Consider the following 21,412-nt stretch of genomic DNA (forward strand, 5'->3'; position numbering starts at 1 on the left):
GTGTGTGTGACACCCCGCCTCACCACAGCGAGGACAGCACCCTTAAAGCTGCTGGTACTGGGAAGCAACGGCTCACAAAACAAACTCCAATTATTTCCGCAAGGCCTTGGAACAAGCGCAACCGGTCTGATTTATACGCAAGTTTAAAGGGATTCCGCATCTCCGATAAAGGAGGGACCAAGATAAACATTTTTAAACCGATTAAGTCTTTATCGTTTTCTTCTTCTTTTTTTTCTTTGCTCCTTCCCAAAAGCGAGGAACAGATAAGAAACGGTCCGAAACGGGAGCGGGAATAATTTCCGCGTAACGGGCTCAAAAAAACGGAACTCCGCGGCAGCCTAGCAGCCAGGACTCCCAACCCCAGGAAGAAAAGCCAATCTGGAGCCCGGCCTCCCTTCGCCCCGGCTGCACACAGTCAAGTCGCAAGTGTAGCCCAACAACATTTTTTCTTGCCAGGCTAATAAATAATTAATGAAGGAAGCCAAATGGCTTACACGGCCCACAAAGAGCCCTGTGCTTAATATTCCATTCAACGGAGAATTACATATACAGTCCTCTAGAACAAATGCTGGATTATGGCTTGTTTAGGGGCTGCTTTTACCCTGCCGAGGCTCATCTCACATTAATGAGATCTGTCTTTGAACAAATAGATGCCCCCTCTTCTAAAATGGGTCACAGATTATACCGAAACCACCAACTTCAAAGGGTTAGACTCAAGTCAAACCTTGAGGGTTATCCTAAAACTCCCTTGGTTATCACAAAAATAAATAAAAAAAACAATCATTAATACTTGATTTCGCAGTCCCCCTTTAAAGGTGAGAAATGCAACATGAAGGAAAATCAGAATAGCATTCTTCACTTGTTATGGTCATAGTACACATTATTTTTTTTTGTTTATGGATAAATATGGTTATGAAAATACCAAATAATTCACGTTCTGAATTGGTCTGCATTGAGTCATTACGGTTGGTCCTGATCCATTCGGTGAAAGTAACACCACATACAATTTCAACATCTGGTGTGAAAAATCCCTCTTCTCCAAATATGTCCCTTTGTAAAAAAGGGGCTTCATCCTCTGCCACTGAAGCAAAGCAGCAGTGATGAGTGCAGTGATCAACAAAACAACAGAATGCACAAAAAGTGCAACCTGCCATGTAGTGCCGGTTACAAGAGACCAGCACCCATTAGTTAGTTCATATGTTCAATCCAAGACCATTACATACATATACTGTTTTTTGGAGAAGAAAAAAAAGGTTTTCAAAAGCTCTGTTAAACCATTAAAAAAGGCTTGCCTTACAAACCAAATCCAAAAATCTAACGCCGCACATTCTTTCTTTGCGAAAATTGAGAAAGTAATTCTACACCGCAAAAAAATCAATTCACATGCTTCTTTGACAAATTCACATGCTTCTTTGTCTCGCGTATACAGTATATGGCGAGCTCCCTTTCCTTATTCATTCTGTTAAGGAAAAAAAACCGCGCAGTGCACTGGAGAGTGCAATATCAATTACCCATTTCTCCCTATGAAACGCAACACTTTTTTTGCGTTGTATAAAAGAGTAAATAGAAACAAGGAAACCTGTTCCCTAAAAACAAGGGTGCAAAAGCGAACCGCTTTGATTCCTGCAAATGGTGAACAGGAGCGATTCCTCCTGACATCTGTGACAATAGCGCAGTCATTTTTGACTCACAGAAGCACGGGGCTGTTCCTCCCAGCCTTTTTCTAAGACTCCAATTACTGCTGCTCCTTCCCTTTCTGTTGACAAACGCCTGCCGCCACGCTGAGAAACCTGCGCAGGTGTGGCATGAAAGCGGGGGGAGGCGGGGAGGCGCGCACACCCCCTTCCACCAGGCCACACAAAAGGAGCACACAGAGCGGCACGGGAGGAGAAATATCTATTAAACCAACACGCGCTCTCTAAAGGGGGGCTAGAGACACACGCACGCCGCACACAGGCACACGCACACACACGCACGCCATGCGCACACACACACACACACACACTCGCACATACACTCACACACACAGGCTCACACACGCCATGCACACACTCATAGGCACACGCACACACACGCACGCCATGCGCACACTCACTCGCACATACACTCGCACATACACTCACACGCACACGCACACACACGCACGCCATGCGCACACTCACTCGCACATACACTCACACACACACGCCATGCACACACTCACAGGCACACACACACACACGCACACACACGCACGCCATGAGCACACTCACTCGCACATACACTCACACACACACTCACACACACACACTCACACACACACTCGCACATACACTCACACACACACTCACACACACACACACACACGCACGCCATGAGCACACTCACTCGCACATACACTCACACACACACGCACACACACACACACACACACACACACAGGCACACGCACACACACGCCATGAGCACACTCACTCGCACATACACTCACACACACTCACTCGCACATAAACTCACACACACACAGGCACACACACGCCATGCACACACTCACAGGCACACACACACACACACGCACGCCATGCGCACACTCACTCGCACATACACTCACACACACACACACACACTCGCACATACACTCACACACACATACACTCACACACACACTCGCACATACACTCACACACACAGGCACGCACACACTCACTCGCACACACACATGCACGCACAAACACATACACACACAAACCAAAACAACAGCACAGACGATGCCCCACAAAAAAAACAAAAAAAAAAAAGAAAGAAAGAAAGGAGTGTGGCGTGGAAGCGCAGCAGCCTCTGTGGCTAGCACTACGGGCCACGGAGGATCAGCTCTTGTTAGCATAACACTGACAGCATGATGAGAAGGCTGCTGTCAGGCCCGGGCCAGTCGGGGTCCCGCAGACCAAGCGCGCGGCCCCAGTTGACTAGTTAGAGAAAGTCTGATGCAGTTCAATTATACTGGCACATGACAAGCCTGCGCGCCTGGCTGACTCCGGAGCCGACGACACGGCCTTAAAACAGGGGTACCTCCTCACCTCCGGTCACAAAACAGCAATAAGCCAACTGATGCCTTGTTGTAAAATCATGATTTATTCCTTTGCTTTGAATACGAGCGAGCGCGCCGGCCATGTTCTGCCGGACTGGCACAGCGGGTTCACTTGGGGGGGCCCGAGCGCGGAGGGCCCGCCCGCGGCATGCATAATGCATGCGCCGCGCGCCTTTATCATCCGGGGCGGCTCGGCGGAGCGGCCCGACCGGACCGGACCGGACCGCGCCGCGCCGCGTGTAGCGCTCGACCCGCCGCCACGCCGTCCACTGGAAAAACCAGGCCGGGTTGGCGGGCGGACGGTAACACGCGCTCGCGCTTCGGCCCGTGCTTTCCCCTCCTCACGTGGGACGTGACTTGGTTTACGAGGGTATTTTTGCACTTTTTATGATCAAAGGCTTTACCGCAACAACTAAAAAAAAGGGGGGGGGGGGCATTAATCAATTCGCCTCCTTCTCGGTTTTGGAAAAGGACACGGCAATAAAATCATTAAATCCGTAAAACTGAGGAAACCTTCGCCCTCCAGCGCTAATAATTCACGCTCCATACCTCCGTGTCACGCGTGCGCGCCGGTGTGGACGCGGCGTAGCGGTTCGAGGCGGACGAAACTCTCAGAGATAGAGTAATCTTCCCGACCCCTCCGGGGAGTCTTCGGGGAGTCCTTGAGTCCGCTCCCGCCCGTCGCGCTCTCTGCCCTCAGATAGCGGCCCGGGCCGGGGCAGATAGAGCGTGGATGACATCACTTGTCCGTTTTCCACGAACTGTCATAAATATTTGGCCCGCAATCAGACGGAGCAGATAAGCGAAGACTCCCTTCTCCGGACGGACGGGCCTGGAGCGGAGCATGAGGAGGCGTTTTGGAACGCAATAACTGATAATTTAGAGGTTGCCGGACATAAAGTTGTCCAGCCGAAGACAAACGGCCAAAAAATAACTTCTTATATTGGAGCGCCGTCTCTCAAAATTGAGAAACTTTAAATCTAAAAACGAGAACCTCGCTATGGTAGGTACACTCAGTACCTCAGGTTTGCAGTCCGCCTAAATACTTGTTTGGGATGTCAATGACTGGTAATGACTCAATCGGATCTGTGCCCGCGTTGAGACGATTCAGAAAAGCAAAAGCATACGTGCCTAAGATTTCCATGGGCGGCAGCTCAATGGAGACTAAAGATTCCATTGTGACCGGAAAACAACGACAAGGCAAGATGCAATGAATGAATGAATGAATGAATGAATGAAAAATAAATGCGTACATGAAAGACATGTTTCCAGTGGAACCGGCAGAGCCACGTAAAATCACCCGTCTGCTAACGTGTCAGTGGAGCAGCCGCCAATCGCATAAACGAACCCTCCTGCGATCAGCTGGGGGCCGTTTCCTGGGCCCCGCCATAACTTTTTACTCTTCAATCGTTGAAGAACGATTCGCCAAAAAAGACTAAGCGCTCAAGGGCTCTGACCCATCGCTGACACTGGGCCAGACACAAAATAAATCCCATCGCGGAGACTGAAGCTACCGGCCGCCCAGCCGCCAGACGCAGGTAACAGTCACGCACGGCGTACACCACACACGGGTAACAGTCACGCATGGCGTACCGTTCAGCCAGGTTTTCCCGCCTTTTCGCACCGGTGTTCCGTTCCAAAGGGTCAAACAGGATCCTCTGGTTTAGGACACCGCAGTACCCAATCAGCACTCACAACTTGACAAGGCATTCGATGTGTTAAAAAAAACTGCAAGATAACCTATTTATCAACAGCTGATATTGTGCATCATGAGTGTCGCCTAGACAACGACACCCCATGGATTCACGCACCCTGGGTATGTGATCCGAAATAACTTTACCTATTCACAGTCTCAGCTTTGGCCGTGGTGGCCAATAATAGGAGTAAACAGATGTGAAAACACAACGAAAGGCTGAAAATGTTACAAAAAAAAAAGGGATGACAATAAAAAATAATAAATCTGCAAAATAACAGGTGAAACTGGCGATGGAAAGTGGGAGATGCCTGCAGGCAACAGAATGGTCCTCTTTGACATCGGGCTGGAAATAATGAAACATTAATATTCTGAAAGCTGTCTGCATGCCCATAAGAAGTCAATGAATAAATAATAGTAGAAAATCAAAAACCGTGTCGAAAAAAAAAAAAATCTAAAGCAGGTTCAGGTATGTCAATTCCAGTAGACGTTACTTTCTAGAGCTAGCTTCCTACCCAGCTACTGTAGCTATAAAACTATGCAACGGCAATACACCGTTGTGCTTTAGCCTGGTGGAGCTCAAACAAAAACATGAATTACAGGCAAAGGAATATGGTCAACACCTCGAAAAACATTGGCATGAAACACTATTTTCACGAAAAGTACGTCTTTACAACAGTACAGTAAATCGTAGCCCAACATTATTTACACAGCCTGCCTTATTATCCATTTGAGTTCTTGGGATATAAATCACCCCCCCTCCCTCCACCCTCCACCTCGCCATTAGCATTCAGCAGCGATGCTGGAAACGTTTGTGTTTTTTGAAGAAAAAAAAACACAAAGTGCAATGGCTAATACAGTGGCTACTAGTGGCAATTCGACTTACCCAACCCCTAGTCACTGTGTATGGCTATTTTCAAGCCATGCTGTCTTAATGGCACAACCTTCAGTAATACAATTAAGTATACATGCCTAAGACAGGGCCTTTAGAATGCACCTGAATCTGAACTGCGGGCTTACTGTAGGTTTAGTAAAGCAAAACCACCTGTGGTGACCATGGAAGATACAGTACTTACAGTGCTAAGCTTGCTTGAGGTAATAATGATGCGTCGTTCATGCAGCATGCTGGCGTAGAGATGCAACATGTTGTTCACATCCACAGCAACAAAGTATTCAGTCAGATTTCTCTGTGGTGAAAACAGAACGGTAACTTGTGCGGTTTTGTCAGCAAACCAAGTGGCAAACACAACATTAAACAGTTACAGTGTGCATTTTAACACTGAGCGTGTCTAACCAAGAGCGTCCCTTTTGCCATGAAAAATTGAACACGAAAACATATTAGCAGCAGAAGCATGTCTTCAGCTTGTGTGTTACAGACTGACCAGTCTGCACTATAGGGGAAATCCTGGCAGCAGTCTAATTACATGTTAGCTTAAAGAGGGAATATTTATGGCAGTCTTAATAAAGTTTGACAACTTTCGCCCAATTAAAGTAATTCTGCGCAGACAGAGCAGCGCGCCGTCTTTCCTACGACATTTAAAACGGAGCGCTTCGTTTGCCGCAAAAAGCGCTCGCGCTCAATTTACGGGCTTCTCTCGGATAATGAAACTCAACTTACACTTTCGGGAATGGTGGGGATCCCGTTAACATCAGGAGCTATGAAGTACGAGTGCTGGAGCCCGAGGAGAGGCCAAAAGGAGAGAGCAGAGGGAGAGAAACAGCCGTCATCAAACAAGCCCGTTCGAGCAGAGGAAAAAAAAAACCCTCACTGTACTCCCTCATTTACCATTCATCTTCCTCACTGTCTGCATGAATCCCTTACTGTTTGAATTGCGGCAATGCACACACTGCAGCCCGATATAAACACCAATCCCAATTGACTGCATAACAAAGGAGGCAGTCTCGCTGCATAAAATGAGGTCTTTATTAAGGATTACAGCAGACCAGACCAAGAGGATCAGAGGACTCTCTGGCTATTGAAAGCAGTGCGCTTCAATGTTGGGATCAAAGAGGCAGAAAGCAGGACAGTGAAGGTCGGAGTCCCAGCCTGCCCAATGACTTGCCATTTGTCCCCGGGCTAGTCCGCACTTTGTTGTGCTTCAATTACGCCCATCTGTTGCAGTGTGCTCAAGTTCACTGCATTAAGCAGCCTTTCCCGTTACGCTGCTATGCTGCCTATCTTCTGCTGGCTTTCTGTCTCTTAGCACAGCTCCTCCAGTTAGCATGCACGAAAGGCTTTTTATTTATCTGCACAGCGAAAGCTTCTGCCGTAAACACGTCACCTTTATCACCTCTCCCGGTGGAACAGCGGGCTCGGGAGCTAAGAGTGCACGTCAGCGTGTCTGAGCGGCGTTCCGCGGTCCAATTTGGGTCCAATTTGGGTCCAATTTGGGTCCAATTTGTGCCGTGTCAGGATCCGAAACCCGGAAGCCGACCGTCCCCTGCGAGCGCATGGCGGTGTTCACAAAAAACCCCGCGTTGTCGTCGGGGCGTTTATATCGCCGGGCGTTTTTAAATCGCCGCGCTCACAAACGCCGCTGCCTGCTGTTTCGGCGGCGCTAACGGAACCCCCCGGAACCCGCGCACGCTTCCCCCCCCCCCGTGCACAATCAGCGCCGCGCCGAGCGCCGCTGCCCACGCGGCCTCCCGCCGCTCGTCAGACCCGCCGGGCGCCCGGCCGTTCGGCCCCAGCCCCAGAAGGCCCCAGCCCCAGAAGGCCCCGCGGGGGGACAGAGCACAGCCCGCCACCCGGTACCGGCCTCCGGAGAAAGGAGAGGCCGCGCCGTAGAGCCAGAGAGCGCCTCAAACTCACACAGAACGCACGAGCCCGCCGCAACGGACTCCGACCGCCGCTCATTAGCACGCGGAGCAGGACTAACGCTCACGCTCTAACCGGCCGTTTGGAAACCGCATGCCTCTGTCCGGAAAGACATGAAAGTAATCATAATCTCACTTTTATTTTCATTTTTATTTTAATAGTCTTGTCGTTCATTTGGGAACATACATAAAGTAAGGCTTTGACGCATTTTCCGAGAATACCAACTGCGCTTGAATTGTTCAACATCAAAACGAGACGTGTTATAATCATTCTGAATTGCGACGTGCTGTACATTTTAATGACAGTATCGCGTGCTTTTTGTTCGCGATCTAGAATTACTTAATAAACATCGTCTGTATTAAAAGGATAAAATGTGGGTTAACGGGAAAGGCATCAAGGAGATTTTCTGAGTACGACTGTGTTAGCTTTAAACGCAGAAACGTCAGATATTCAAAAAGAGAATACAGTAGTGCTGAACACCATTAATCATTCAGAAAGTTTGATTGTTTTCCAAAAGAGAAGAAGAAACAGACACCAAGGCCCAGGATAGTTTGTTTTTGTTGCATTTAAAAGATAGAGAGGCTTATTTGGTGAAATTGGAAAGCCTGCGTTCCCATGCGATTACAGAAGTGATTTCAATTTCTCAGCAGTCTCTCTCTCTCTCTCTCTCGCATTCTGTCTCTCTCAGTCCATTCTCTCTCTCTCCACTCACCGGCTTCTGGCTTTGCGGATCTTTCACAACTTGCCCAGTGGCAATATGAAACCGCTCATTCTTGCACATTGAGGAAGAGAGTAAAACAAAGTTCACACTTGAAAGGGAAAAGCTGATCCTAGCTGCCATTATTAAATAAAAATAACTTTTACAATATTCCAGTTCATCAATAAAATATCAAACTTCACTTCTTCGCAACATTAAATTAAATTAAATTCCATCTTGTTTTTTGTAATGGCGTTGTGTCATTTTTTGTGTCATTAATCACATTTTTTCTGAGCAACTGATTGGCTTACCCGTGAAAACTATTCATCACATGACTATATTATCACAATTAGAAGAAAAAGGAGTGTGAAAAAGTATTTTCTCCAGAGCGAAAACACTGCATTTATGCTTCTGAAAAAACTGAACTGACCCAGATAAAACCAGTCCCTTCAGGACCATTTCTGTGGAATGATGCCTTCAAAAGTCCAATCCTTAGAAGCAAAAGAGGTGCAAAGGTCTTGGAGCATTACAAATCCACCCAGGAAAGCAAAAGCACACATCGGCCCTTGCCGTCTTTAATGCCCTTGTATTTCTCATTGTCTAAAGCTCCAGTCTTAAAAGTTCAGGGCGAGGGAAACTGTGCAAATGCATGGCACCTGGTTTAGCCACAGTGCGTTCAGTGTGCACGCTCTCTGGCGCTGAGCTCACAAATAAACAACATGAGAAAAACACACATACCAGAATGCTAACATTAGATGTGCACAGATTATTAACATAATCATAGTTTTACAGCATATCTCTGCCCTAATTATTTACTACAAATAAAGTGGTTAAAAATAATAATTTAACATAAAGCTTGCTTGGAAACAGGAAACATGAAATTAAATAACCTGATATGAAAAATATATATTATATGAACTACATTGTATGGCCTGGTTCCTTAATGCAGTATGCAATTATTTATCCTAAAGAAGAAACTGTGAAATCCTTAAATCAACACATTATGCTACCTTTGTAGAAGTGGCTCTCGAAAGAAATGCTTTACATATGGCCTCTCAAAAAAAAGAAAAAAAAAAAAGAGTGGTTAGCATATGCTTGAACAGACAGCCCATGCGCGTGTTTTCATTTCCTTGGAAAACTGGTGAACGTTGTTCGAACATCGCCGGAAACGCGGCGAGAAAACGCTGAACGCACACGTTATATCACAGACGCGTTCCCACTGACAGGAGGACGGCCCTAAAAACATTGTGCCCCGCAGTTTACAGCGAGGCACGATGAGTTGTGTAAGTGGCCATCAGGTTAACAGTGTCCAGCCCCCCGCTTATCGGAGAGCAGCGCTATTAAACCCACTTCTGTTTCCAAACAAAGCGTCAGCCCCGGGCCCCGGGCCCCGCTCCGCTCATACCCACCACGCTCAGGCTGACGGCGCTGTCCGGCTTCGGCACCGGGTGGCCGTACAGCGATCCTAGCATGTCGTTCAAGTCATTTTCCTGCAGGGAGAACAGAAAATAAAATGAGGTATCAGTGCGCGAATGCCGTCCACTGCAAACGCTCCGTTTGCAAGGAATCCTACAGAAAACAGAAAAAGAAAACACGGCACTGACACACATTTAAGAAGCGATTGTGAGGTTAGAAACGGCGGGCCGCACCGCTGCAGACGCTTATTAGGCCGGCGGTGATTTGTGGGGGACGACGCTCGCTCGTCATTAGCCGAACGCCTCCGCTCGAGCAGCCGTCTGTAACGGCCGTCGGAGATCCGCTTCGCCACCGAACGGCCCCAGATCTGAGACTGAATTTTACAAGCCCTTACAGGAGACCGTAACTCATTCTCTCAGGGCTCTGTGTGTTTTTACGTTTCGGGACAGGGGTGTTATTGCTAGCACACGGGTCAAAACCATAAGGACAAACGGGAGGGTGGGGGGTATACGGGGGGGTTTATGGAAGGCTCGGCTTTGTCTCCGGCCCTTTCCGCGGAGGGGGCGAGCGTGCGTGAACGGGACGGGACGGGGGGGGGGGGGGTGCTCGTGTCACGAGAGGCCCTCCCCTGCTCACACGCTCGGGCAATAACGTAGCCCGGGGGAGCACTTCATTAACCCCGGGCCTCAAAGCGCGGCGGCTCGTCCTCCCCTCGCCTGTCAGCTCCGCTCTCTCCCGTCCGCCCGAGCGGGATCAGCCGCGGCCCGGCCTCACGGCAAACCGGGATTCGCTCGCTCGCGCGCGAGAGTCGGACGCCACCGCTTCGCTCGCCGGTTTGCGTCGACGTCGCCGCGACTCTCCCTTCAGCAGAGCACACGAACCTCGGAATGAACGGTTAATTTCGGTCTGTTTAGAGTCAAAATCTAAAAGTCCCAGGCTGCAGCATTCTCACATATCTGGATAAGTGCCAACCAGACTGCTGTCCCTTCATCTTGGTTTAGGCTTTCGAAATTTTGCAGGGGAACTAAAGCGAGCTAAAGGAATACTTCTTTCGCGACAAAGTTCTCCGAAAAAAAAATAAATAGATAAACAAAGCGAACGGACGCGCTTGATAAACCAGCCTGCAGAGAACAAACAGTCCCCGCTACTGTGGGTGGTTAGCACGACGCCGCACGTTTCCTCCCTCTGCCCTTCCACTCTAAACAAACTCAGCCCGCGTCGTGTTTGCACGAGAAGGCTCTCCGAGCGGCTTTTAGCATAGCTCCGTGACACAGCGCTGATAGCCTAGCCCAGCTCTGCCTCTCGTTTCCCCCTCAAACGCCGCCTCGTTAGGCCCACACTCCTCCTTTCACTCAAGCTGCCTATTCTCAGTTTTATGTTTCTGAGCCCCCCCCCCCCCCCCCCACTACCTCCCCCCCCCCCCTTAATATTCAGAGAAACACATTTGGTGACATGTAATTTGTTCCAGCTATGTGTTTTCCCGTAAACGATCGCGGGTTGACTCCCGGTGTAATATCAACAAAACCGCTAATACGGGTAAGTACAGATTGCCCGTGTTGCTCATGCAAACGCGAGCCCGGCTCGGCTGACACCATTCGCCGTTTGCTTTCTCTTCCGTGGGTCTTCCCTCGGAAGGAGTCCTTTAAAAGAGCATTCGCTCCGAAGCTCTACCGATAGCCATAAAGCGGTCTGCGCGTAACGATACGGCATGTCGCAAAATCGACTCTGAAAACGAACCGCCGACATCTGCAGCGCGCTCGGGGAAGGCCAAAAACGCAGCGCTCCCGCCGCACCGAGCGATAAAGACCCGGAAATAGCACACCGTAACGCGCGCACATTTACGCTCGAGTGTCGACACGGAAAGCGATGAGGCTGCAAGCGCGCTGGGGCCTGAACTCTGAGACGCCAAAGTAAAACATAGCTGGATTACTGTCTGTCGTTGCAAAAGGACGGCATGTGTATGTCAACATTTGTGTGCTTGTACACGTGTGCGTATGTGCATATGTAGATAAATATCTCCAATGAACTGATGTCATGCAGCCGTAAATAGCTATTGCCGTGAGATAAGAATGTCTACAGAAAGTAAGTCTGCTGCATTATAATAACTTTAAGAGGACTTGTTTCTCCTCTCTCACATGATATAAAAGTACCCCCACAAGCTCACCTGGTGTTTTGCCAAGTAGTCTGCCAGAGTGTTTAGCAGCTTATAGTAAATCTCGAACCATGGGAGATAACTGCAAAAGAAGAGAATGCATCGTGGAAAAAAAATTCCATTAATCAAACAAAACATCCAACATTTCCCGCCTTTACCAACATACAGCCCACAGATACTGCTCTCGCCAAACAACTGCAGCCTGAAAACTCCACTTCCCCCGTCATTCGTCTCAACCAGAATTCATTTGCAGTACAATCAGGTAAGGGGAAAAAAAAGAACCAAATTTAACATGGAATTCAACATCTCAATTGTAATAAACAATGATTATAAATGTATAGGTTATAACTTAACAAAGAAAATAATATGTATACATTACTATATTTTGTAACTAAAATACATCCAAGCATAAACAAGCAATTGAAAATAAGTTTTGTTCCCTTGTGTCTTGTTTCTTTACGCAATGTAGCATTAGCATGTGGTCTGGTGCTCATAATCGTTCCGCTTATTCAGGGTACTGGCATCTCAGGAATAGCTGCCATGTCTGTGCTTTCGACACAAGCTTTTAATTTTATTTTATTTTTTCCTTCACCCAAACATCACTGCTGAACTCAATAAATGAGCAGATACGTGACTGTTTACAAGCATGCTGCTCCCCCGCAAAGTCCTGCACATGAGACACTTCAGGAAACTCCTCCTTTTGGCAGTCTTTTCTACCAAACACAGGCATCTCTATCATCGTTTATTTAAACAGAAAAACAAAAAGTTTTTCTGTTTGTGTATTCAGGTTAATCACAGTACACCCATTGACAATTTCAGTGTTTTTCTCGCTTTGGAAATGTTGGCACGGACACAGTTTATACGACTGAGAGTTGGAAGTTTACCATTTCGTTTCAGAAAACAGAAAACATGGTACGATATAGGAGGCCCAGCACATTAATTACATAGAAAAAAATAATTTAATTAAATAATTAAAATTGCAACCAACTGAAATGCGATAAGGACCCGTGGACATTAATTTAAGCTTCACCATTAACTTATGCATATAAATATGCATTAACCTATAATAATGAGTGATTATACAAGTTACTCATTTAAGACACCAGATTTTTAATAACCAGAAGAAAACCTACTGAGCCCACTTGGATCAACATCTCTCAATGAAAGGGTCGATTTGAATTAAGGGAAACTTAATTATCTGAAATTGTAACTGAGAAACTTTTTTTTGTTACACAGGACAGCAATTTCTATCCGTGAACATAATGGTTCATTTTCCTCGGGGAGAGCGGTATTGACAGTAGATGCTGGGAGTTCTCATTGCGTTATGGGTCAACGGGCACTCCGCAGACTGGAATTAACATACAACAAGAAAACAACAAAGTGGGACGTAATGAAAATTTTCATATCGCCAAATCCGCGCGGGCCAATGGCGGGCCGTTCCAGGGGAAAGGCAGCCGCGCGCGAGAATCACGAGTCTGACTGACCATTAACCTGAAACAATCAGTTCTTAACACGCCAGTGTTTTGACGTCTGCATGAAGACTGCAATAACCAGGTCACACTCTCGAAATGAAAATGTCTGCGGGGTAGCGGTGTTCCCCTACGCTCACATAAATACCCTGCGCACACATTGTGTTTCCAAGGCTGTGCGCTAACATAAAGGTTACATACAAATTCTCAACAAGCTTCCCAATGCAAGGCAGAGTAGTCATTATCTCTCTCTCTCCCCCCCCCCCCCCCCTGTTTAAAATGTAAGGCTGTTGAATTTTAATCCTTCATTTTTCATTTCTGAAGGGTTTTTTAAACACGGGCCTTTCTTGTCAAGGAAGCTCGACAGGGCTCAAAGCCGTCAGACTCATTATACTCCTAAACGGAGGGCTCGTAAATCTTTTGTTTTAAAGCCAAGTAAATTATCGGTGTATGAGCAGCGAACCTTAACTTATCAAGATATCCAGGGGAGGGACACCCAGTGAATCACGGCATATTGTTTTATTTAAACGTAATAAAAAAGCGTTTGAGTGTTTTTTTTTAATAAACTTTAGATAACTCCTGACACTCCTACTCGTTGCAATTCGCATAGCGGATCTGTTTGTGCTCCACAAATCCTCAGATACGGAACATTTGTCAAACCGAAGTATGCAGGACGCCTTCAATCTCCTGCTCTTCTAAATACACATCTTCTCTAAGTGCTGCATATTCGCAGAATAAACCAGATAATCCGCCCCCCCACGTCCTTTACCATTACGTCCAGAGATGTGGAGGGAGACAGTCACAACTAGGCACTTGAATGAAAGCTCGATTTTTTATTATCAACGCTTGTTTTATTAATCCGAGCGTTTAAGCATTTCCTGTGTGACACTTTGCTTTAAAGTCATTTAAAATGCAAATATCTTTTTTAAAGACAGAAATACAGAACCATCAGGCATATAGCATATTATTATAAATGTCTGATTTAAGTTTTAAATATATTTTCACATAAAAGATCTTCTTGCAGTTGTCGGCGTGTGTCGTTAAAAGTAATAAATAAAATTTTCTTTTATTTTCATTCCCTGGATGGGTCTTAAATCACCGGCGATGTTGAGAAAGCAGAAGTCCTCTCGCGCCTTGTTGCCAATTCAGCCAGGTTTGATTACACCTCTAACTTTTCCGGGTTAAAGGTTAAGTAAAGGAAAGGAAACGTTTTCAGCCAGGCTGCTAAGTGGCCACTCGTAGCAGCGAGACTAACAGGAATCCCAGTCGATGCAATCAAACGAAACGGAGGAAACCGCGTTTCGTCCTCAAACTTCAAACGTCCGCAAGTCTTTTCTCTAAACGCTAAAAAAAAACAACAGTGTAAAAATGGAAACGTTTGCCTTTTAAAGGGGTTCGGCCTAGAGGGACCCCGGATTTCAGCTTGCGCCCCAGTCACACGGATACAGAGAGTGTCCCTCTCTCATTAGGGGGATTTTCTCACGTACGTATAGGTGACAATTTTACAGCACCAACACTTCGACAATGAAATGGAGGCAAACGGATTTAATGACTCTTTTATGTTCAAGTGAACAAAAGATTCAGTGTGGACATCCATTTTGATCAGAATTTTGAGAGCACACTGCTTTTGAAATGTTATGCGATGTTATACAGCAAAGAATGCGTTCCAAAAATGTCATTTAAAAGTTTCCCCTCTTCTTGCATAAAAATAACGGCTAATGAAAAATACATAAAATGTGACTTTTCATGAGCTTGTTCTCATTTAAGATAAAATATTAATTATGACTTATTATAACAATGTCAAATCTATTCTATCATTTCACATCTTTCCACATTTAACCCTACTCAAGTAATTAATGCTTACACTTCACATGGAAAGCACATTTAAATATTACTAACACTATTATCAAGTGCTTCATTGTTTTCAAGTGGTTTTCAAATGCAATTAATAACCAAAGATGTGGGTTAACACACACACACAAACACAAAAAAAAACCTTTATTTAACCCTCTATTTTTTTTTTTTTAAAGCAGCAACTTTCGGTAAATTTCATACCACGGATGAAGCGAGCCATGCAAACTACTCAGAATGCATAATGCATTTTATACATCATATGTCAAATGAATTACCGTGTAAAACTCAGCGAGAGGGACAGGAAAGCCTTCTGCTAATTGGCAGCGGGACTCATGCATAATTATGGTGAAACTGTCTGTGCCGTTCTTCTGTGCCAGCAGCACGGGAGGTGGGGATGGGGGGATGGGGGGGGATGGGGGGGGGGTGGGGGAAACGGGGGAAACAAAGGCCACGGCGGCCGGGCTCGGAGGAGGAGGAGGAGGAGGAGGAGGAGGAGGGCTCTCGGCGGCGGCGGCTCGCCGGGTCCCGCCGATATCCGCCGCACGCCGTTACCGTGGTTTCGCAACCTCGCCCGACGCTGCCGCGAACTCACACCAACGAGCACGCCCGCGAATGACTGCTTTTTAAAACACGCCTTTAAAACTGCTCTAAATTCCATTTCATGCAGTTCCTGACATTGCTTTGTCCAACCTGGTTGTTTTATTTTCATAAATAAAGTATTCACTCATTTCTTCCAGCGTTAAATGAATTAATTTCAATACCGTGCAAACTTTGTCTAAAAATCTAATATTTCAAATGACCATCTTTGGAATAAGAATATTTTGTCATATACACAGTACTGCTAACGTGCAGGGTTGTCAAGAGCGATCCGTTGTGCAAGGACGCCGACGCTCACGTACCTGATAAGGCAAATGCACAGCCTGCAGCCGGAGGTGAGCCGGCAGAAGCCGAACCTCTGCTTGCTCTCGATGTCCGTCAGCACAAACGTGAAGTTCTGGCCCACCTGATTCTGCGAAACTCTGCGAACGAAGACCAAACAAAACTAAAGCTCACTAAAGCTGCCGATCGGTCAATGATGCAATAAGGACCCTAACTGCAGAGATTCTATAATACAGTATCCCCACATAAAAACATACACACACACACACACCAGGAACTGTGCAGCTAATTCACCGGAAGCCTCCGTGACCGTTTGGCCAGAAAAGTGTGCTCCCCATTCTGGAGAATAAATCCCTTTCTGTTCTTGGTGACTTTGCTGTTCCTGCTTGCCACGGCTCTTTTAAACTCTGGTAAACTCGTCCCCTCCCGCTAAGCCAGCGAGCGAAACATCTGACACTTATTACCCCTATTCCTGCAGCGTAAAGTTAATACAACAACTTTCTCAATTAATGTGGGATGTTCCGCTCCAAACAGCGCTTTGATTTTTTCCAAAGGCCGTTTCCCCCACTAGATGGCAGCAGTAAAGCTTCGGCGGAAGGCTGGAGGATTTCCCAGCCCCCACTGACAAAACTGTACAATGGGACTTTTTAAATGTTATTTTCCACAAGAAAAAAAAAAAAAATGTGCCCGGGAAACTGGAAGAGCCAGCGCCGCAGACACCCTGTTTACAGAGACACGGCCAACGTTGCTCTTCAGCTGCGCTGCTCACAGCCAACTGCCAAATGCCCGTTTCATATCTGCTTATTTACAACTGCGCCCAACAAAAATCACGTTCACGCAAACGCTCAATGCGCTTCCTTATTCTAAAAGTTTTTTGCGCATGTATTTTAAATAACTTACTTGACAGAGAGACTGACTCCGTAACAATATTGACGTTCACATACAGTATGAGCACTCAGCGAAGGGCATGAAGCACGAGAGAGTTGGCAGAGAAACCCCAAAACGGTTAACAGTAGGTGTGCCGTGTTTCCTGGTGGGTGGTTCTGGTGCACATTTTTTCGGGGGTCGGGACAGGGGCCGCGGCGCAGAGGCTGGGGCAGGGCGGCGGCGGCGGCGGCGGCAGAGTCCTACCTCTCCACGTCAAAGGGGAAGCAGAACTTGGGCACGGTCTGCAGCACCTCCTGCGGAAACACGTTCAAACGTCAGAGCGTCGCGGAGACCAATCAAAATTAAGCTTTCAATAAAGAAGAAATCAACCAAAAGAGGGGAAAAAAAACAAAAAAAAAAACCAGGAAGTGAGACTCGGCGCGGCTCGGTTTTTTGGCACGGCGGCGTTCCCCGGGTGACAGAACGAGGGGGGGGGGGGAGCGCCGCACCACGAGGGTGATCCGCAGCTTAAATAATTAGCCGCGATTAAGCTCATCGATTGTCGGGGCGGAATGAGACGAGAGGCGTCGGCAGATTGCTGCGACAATAGCTAAGCAGCGGCAGGGGCGAGGAGGCGCGGCCCGGAGGGCACTACCTCCCCGCACCTCCCCGGCAGCATATGGGTTTTTACAGCCAGCGCCGCGCCATATGGGTTAGACGCGTCTGCTGGTGCCGCACCGCGGCCTTAGCCGTGGGGAGCCGCCACTGATCCCCGCTCCAAAAAAAAAGAAAAAAAAAAACAGAACAACAACAGCGAGCGAGTGAGTGAGGGAGTGAGGAGGGGAGCTGGGGATGGGGGGGCGAGGGAGGGGGAGGGGGTGGAATCAGACGCGGGACTGAAATTGAGAGGTCCGTGGAGAGGGTTTAAGCGGGAAAGAGGGGAGTCTGGGAGGCCCGGGCGGGCGGGCGTCCGCGCGGCATTCCCACGGCTCCGACGCTGCGCGGACGTACGCACGCGTCTCGGCTCCGCTCGTCCCGCTGCTTATTATAACCCGCTACGTATGCGCGGTGATATGTTATGGAGCGCTCCAGGCGCTCACCGCGCGTACGGCGTGCTGACTCCCCCGCGCGGGTGAGAACGCTTTACGGCCCGGTCCGAATGGCGGAGGCCCCGCCCGCGCTAGCGAAGCTGTCTGTGTGGTAACGGGCCCGGCGCCGCCGCCCGCTTCATCGGTGCCATTAAACCAGGCCGCGGCGTATATTTTCGGCGCGGACGCGAGCGAGAGAAATGAACCGGGCCGTGTTCTTCCCGAGCAGCTCGTGGGCGCTCACGGGTTCGCGCTCGGCGCTCGGTCGACGCGCCGGACGGCTCGCGGTAGAAAGAACTCGCGGCGCGGGCCGTGGAGACGGCGGTCGAGGATCACGCAAGCTCTGCTCCGCGGCTCCTTAGCTACTCGTCGGCCGAACGAACAAAAACGCGACGGCTTCGACCCGAGCCGACCCATACATCGCACACGGCGCGTCGTTCAACATCGTTTAATGAGCGCACGCACGCGCTTATCCCTGCAGATCGGCAAAAACACAGCCAGCAGGCCGAGAGCGCCCGTTTCCCTAACGCAAACCCGAGCGCGACGCAGCCGTTACCCACGGAGACGGGCCACGCCCCCCCCCCCCCCCCCCCTCGGTTCGTTCCCGCCCGCTCAGGTGACACGGGGCCCTACGCCGAAAGGAAGAGGAAGAGCAGTCGATTGGGAAACTTTTCGTTGTTGTTGTTCTCTCTCCCTCTCTCTCTCTCTCTTTTTTTTAAAAACCATTTTCCCAAGACAAAAGAATATAAAGCAGCTAATACATTTACAGCTCACTGGAGGCTGCGGGTGAACTCTGAGATTGCATTATTTATTTACTGTTGAGACAGGGATATCACTCAGTGAGACAGCAGTCTCATTCCGCCGGGGTCCCACGGCGACGGCCTGCTATCAGAGCCCGGCCCGCTTTCTTTCTTTCCCTCTCTCTCTCTCTCTCTCTCTTTCTTTCTTTATTTATTTATCCGCGCCGCCGCTGGAGAAGCGCCGGCTCCCGCCGGAGACGCCGCCGCTCGCCGCTGGCTTCCGGGGGCCGGCTGGAGGGAACGGGGGGGGCCCCCGCCGCGCCGCCATCCGTTATCCCCGGAGCGGCTCGGCGGGCGGCGTGCGGGCCCGTGCCGAAGACGGGAGACGTCCCGTTTACATCCGCGGCTGAACCTAACGGATCGCGGACGCCCTTTCCGAAAGCGTAAACATCCCCCCCCCCCCCCCCACCCCACCCCCCAAAACAGAAATGTATTAAAAAATCACGGCTAGCCAGAAGAATCCGCGTTTCGCAACACGGCAGCTGCTGACCGCGTCCCAGAGTTTAATTTAGCACCCCCGAAACAACCCCCGAGTTATTGTTTAGGGTGTAAAACTCATGTAAGCGGTAGTCTGTTCGTCATTCTGTCAAAACGGAGAGTGGGGGGGGGGGGGAGGCGAGGGGGGGGGGGGGGGGTGAGAGAGGGGATGGGGGGGGGGGAGAATGGCCTCCATTCTCACCTCTCTCCCTACTGGCAACAGCCCTCCCCAGGGGCATCTGTCTTTAAACCTGGGCTCTTTAAAATTCAGCCAGCCAGCAGGTCCAAGGGCTGCTGTATAATGGTGCGGGCCCGTGTCAGTGGCAGAAGCTCCCCTGACAGGGCTGGCTGGCTCCACGCAGATCAATGCTGGAACTTGTGCCCTCCGCCCCCCTGCCCCAATTAGATCCTCTCAGCGCATCCCACAAAAGCCCAGGGTGCTCAGAGTATTCATGCAGGCCCCTAGCATACATGACAATGAGGGCCCGCGCATGAAAAAAGGCACATGTTAAAATACATAATGGAGGAAGCCGCTTTACAGGCGAGCGGGGGGGCGGAGGGGGGTTCAGCTAACGATAAAAGACGTTTAATACCCTGGAAACCGTTTTTTTTTTTTGTTTTTTTTAAAGGATCGGGTGACAAATTTTTAAAATGGCCGCCCGCTCGGAACGCTGAGGACGGCGGTCGGCGTCCCGGCGGCCCTGTCGCGGGCTTGTCGCCGCGCTCAGAGGGCAGGAGGATCAATAAATCACCTGCTGCGTTCCTTCAAAACAGCCCGTGTGACCTGGCGACGCCGCTAACAAAAACAACCTCGGCGCCGGCGGGTCGGCCGCGTCCCACCTGAGGGTCAGCGCGCGAGGCTGTCTGAGGAAGGCGCCGCGCCCCGGGCCTGCTGTCCTGCTCTCCGGCCTTTAAGGTGAAAACGCATCGGTCTGAAACCGCGGCGCAGATCGCACTTCCCCCCCTACGGCGCGGCGTTTCAGACTCCGGATAAGGCCCGAACTTATCAGAGGCCCGCGGCAAAGGTCACGCAACAAGATGGCGGCTAAATTCTGAAATATTACGAAAGAGGACTGTACAGACCTGGACGGCGTGCGCAGGGTGTTAGTACATTTGCAATAGCCAGCTATCAGTTAAAACATAATTTGCTCATTTTTGGAATCATAACAATTACAGTATACTGTATTATCATTAATATTACAATATATTTACAAAACTCTAATGTTACCTAAACTTCCATTCCTGAAATGTTTTTGCAAAATTTGATATCATCAAATCTGTGACTGGGTATTATGCAATGTTCAGCGAAACAGTATTGCACGTCTTTAAACATCCTTCAGTAGTAGCTTAAGTAGTTTAATATCAGTTTAATCCATTTTCAGACATTGTAATTAAACTGCAACATCCAAACTTATCAAAAATGAACCAGTTTTAAAATCAAGCTGTTGAATTGACCAGGCAAGGCACTGACCATTGCATGTTGATTTTAAAACAATGTAAAAAATGAGTAACCATGCGCCACAGTGCCAGGCCGGAGCAGAGCCGCATTTCAAAGACGTAAAATACGGGGGGGAAACAAGCTCCAAAATTACCAGCTGAATACATTAGCCAGCGACGTAGCGCAGTTCTGTTCTAAAGGAGACACGCTGATATTCCTCTGGGCCCCCCGAGTGGAGATTTAGCCGCATATGCCTGAAATGCTAAGCCAGAAACATCATTAACTGAGTGCCAAGTGGCCTCGGGGGTTTTCCCCATTTAGGCTTTCATCTGCCATTGGACTGGGCTCCGCAGCGTGCCGCCGCGCGGATCCGCTGCGAGCGCGCGGGCTAGCAGCGAGGCGGAGAACAACAACGGGCCCCTGGTTGTTCCCGCGCCCGCGGTTCGGGCCGCACTCGGCCCGCCGCTCCTTGTTGTCTGCTTTCGGTTGTTTTTAAGCGCCGCGTCACGGCGGGATCCCCCCCCCCCCGCACGCCCGCGCTCGGTAACGGCGCCGTGCGGTTTTCTCTCATCGCGGAGCCCGCTGCGGTACGGCGTTGGCGGCGAAAGACGTCTGGAGGTGCGCTGTGAGCTCATCTCCGAGGGCGGCCAGAAACGGAGGAACGGCCTCTTATTAGAGCTGGATTGACATCATAAAG

At 49.0% G+C, this 21,412-nt stretch overlaps 1 protein-coding gene across 2 annotated transcripts in view; it reads right to left on the reverse strand.

The window, feature by feature from the left end:
- The window catches only part of dennd1b (DENN/MADD domain containing 1B), a 96,317-nt gene that overhangs the window by 40,608 nt on the left and 34,297 nt on the right, over positions 1-21,412 (reverse strand). Inside the window, exons 4-10 of one of the 2 annotated variants that reach the window (XM_035413047.1) lie at positions 17,177-17,226; positions 16,066-16,185; positions 11,856-11,925; positions 9,685-9,765; positions 8,291-8,350; positions 6,379-6,432; positions 5,837-5,947 (exon numbers count right to left, since the gene is read on the reverse strand). In XM_035413047.1, the coding sequence (XP_035268938.1) occupies positions 5,837-5,947; positions 6,379-6,432; positions 8,291-8,350; positions 9,685-9,765; positions 11,856-11,925; positions 16,066-16,185; positions 17,177-17,226 (546 nt within the window). The remainder of the gene's footprint in view (positions 1-5,836; positions 5,948-6,378; positions 6,433-8,290; positions 8,351-9,684; positions 9,766-11,855; positions 11,926-16,065; positions 16,186-17,176; positions 17,227-21,412) is intronic. The other variant, XM_035413048.1, reaches the window with a different exon arrangement.

Source organism: Anguilla anguilla, chromosome 4 (assembly GCF_013347855.1).
Source record: "Anguilla anguilla isolate fAngAng1 chromosome 4, fAngAng1.pri, whole genome shotgun sequence".
Taxonomy (NCBI): Eukaryota; Metazoa; Chordata; class Actinopteri; order Anguilliformes; family Anguillidae; genus Anguilla; species Anguilla anguilla.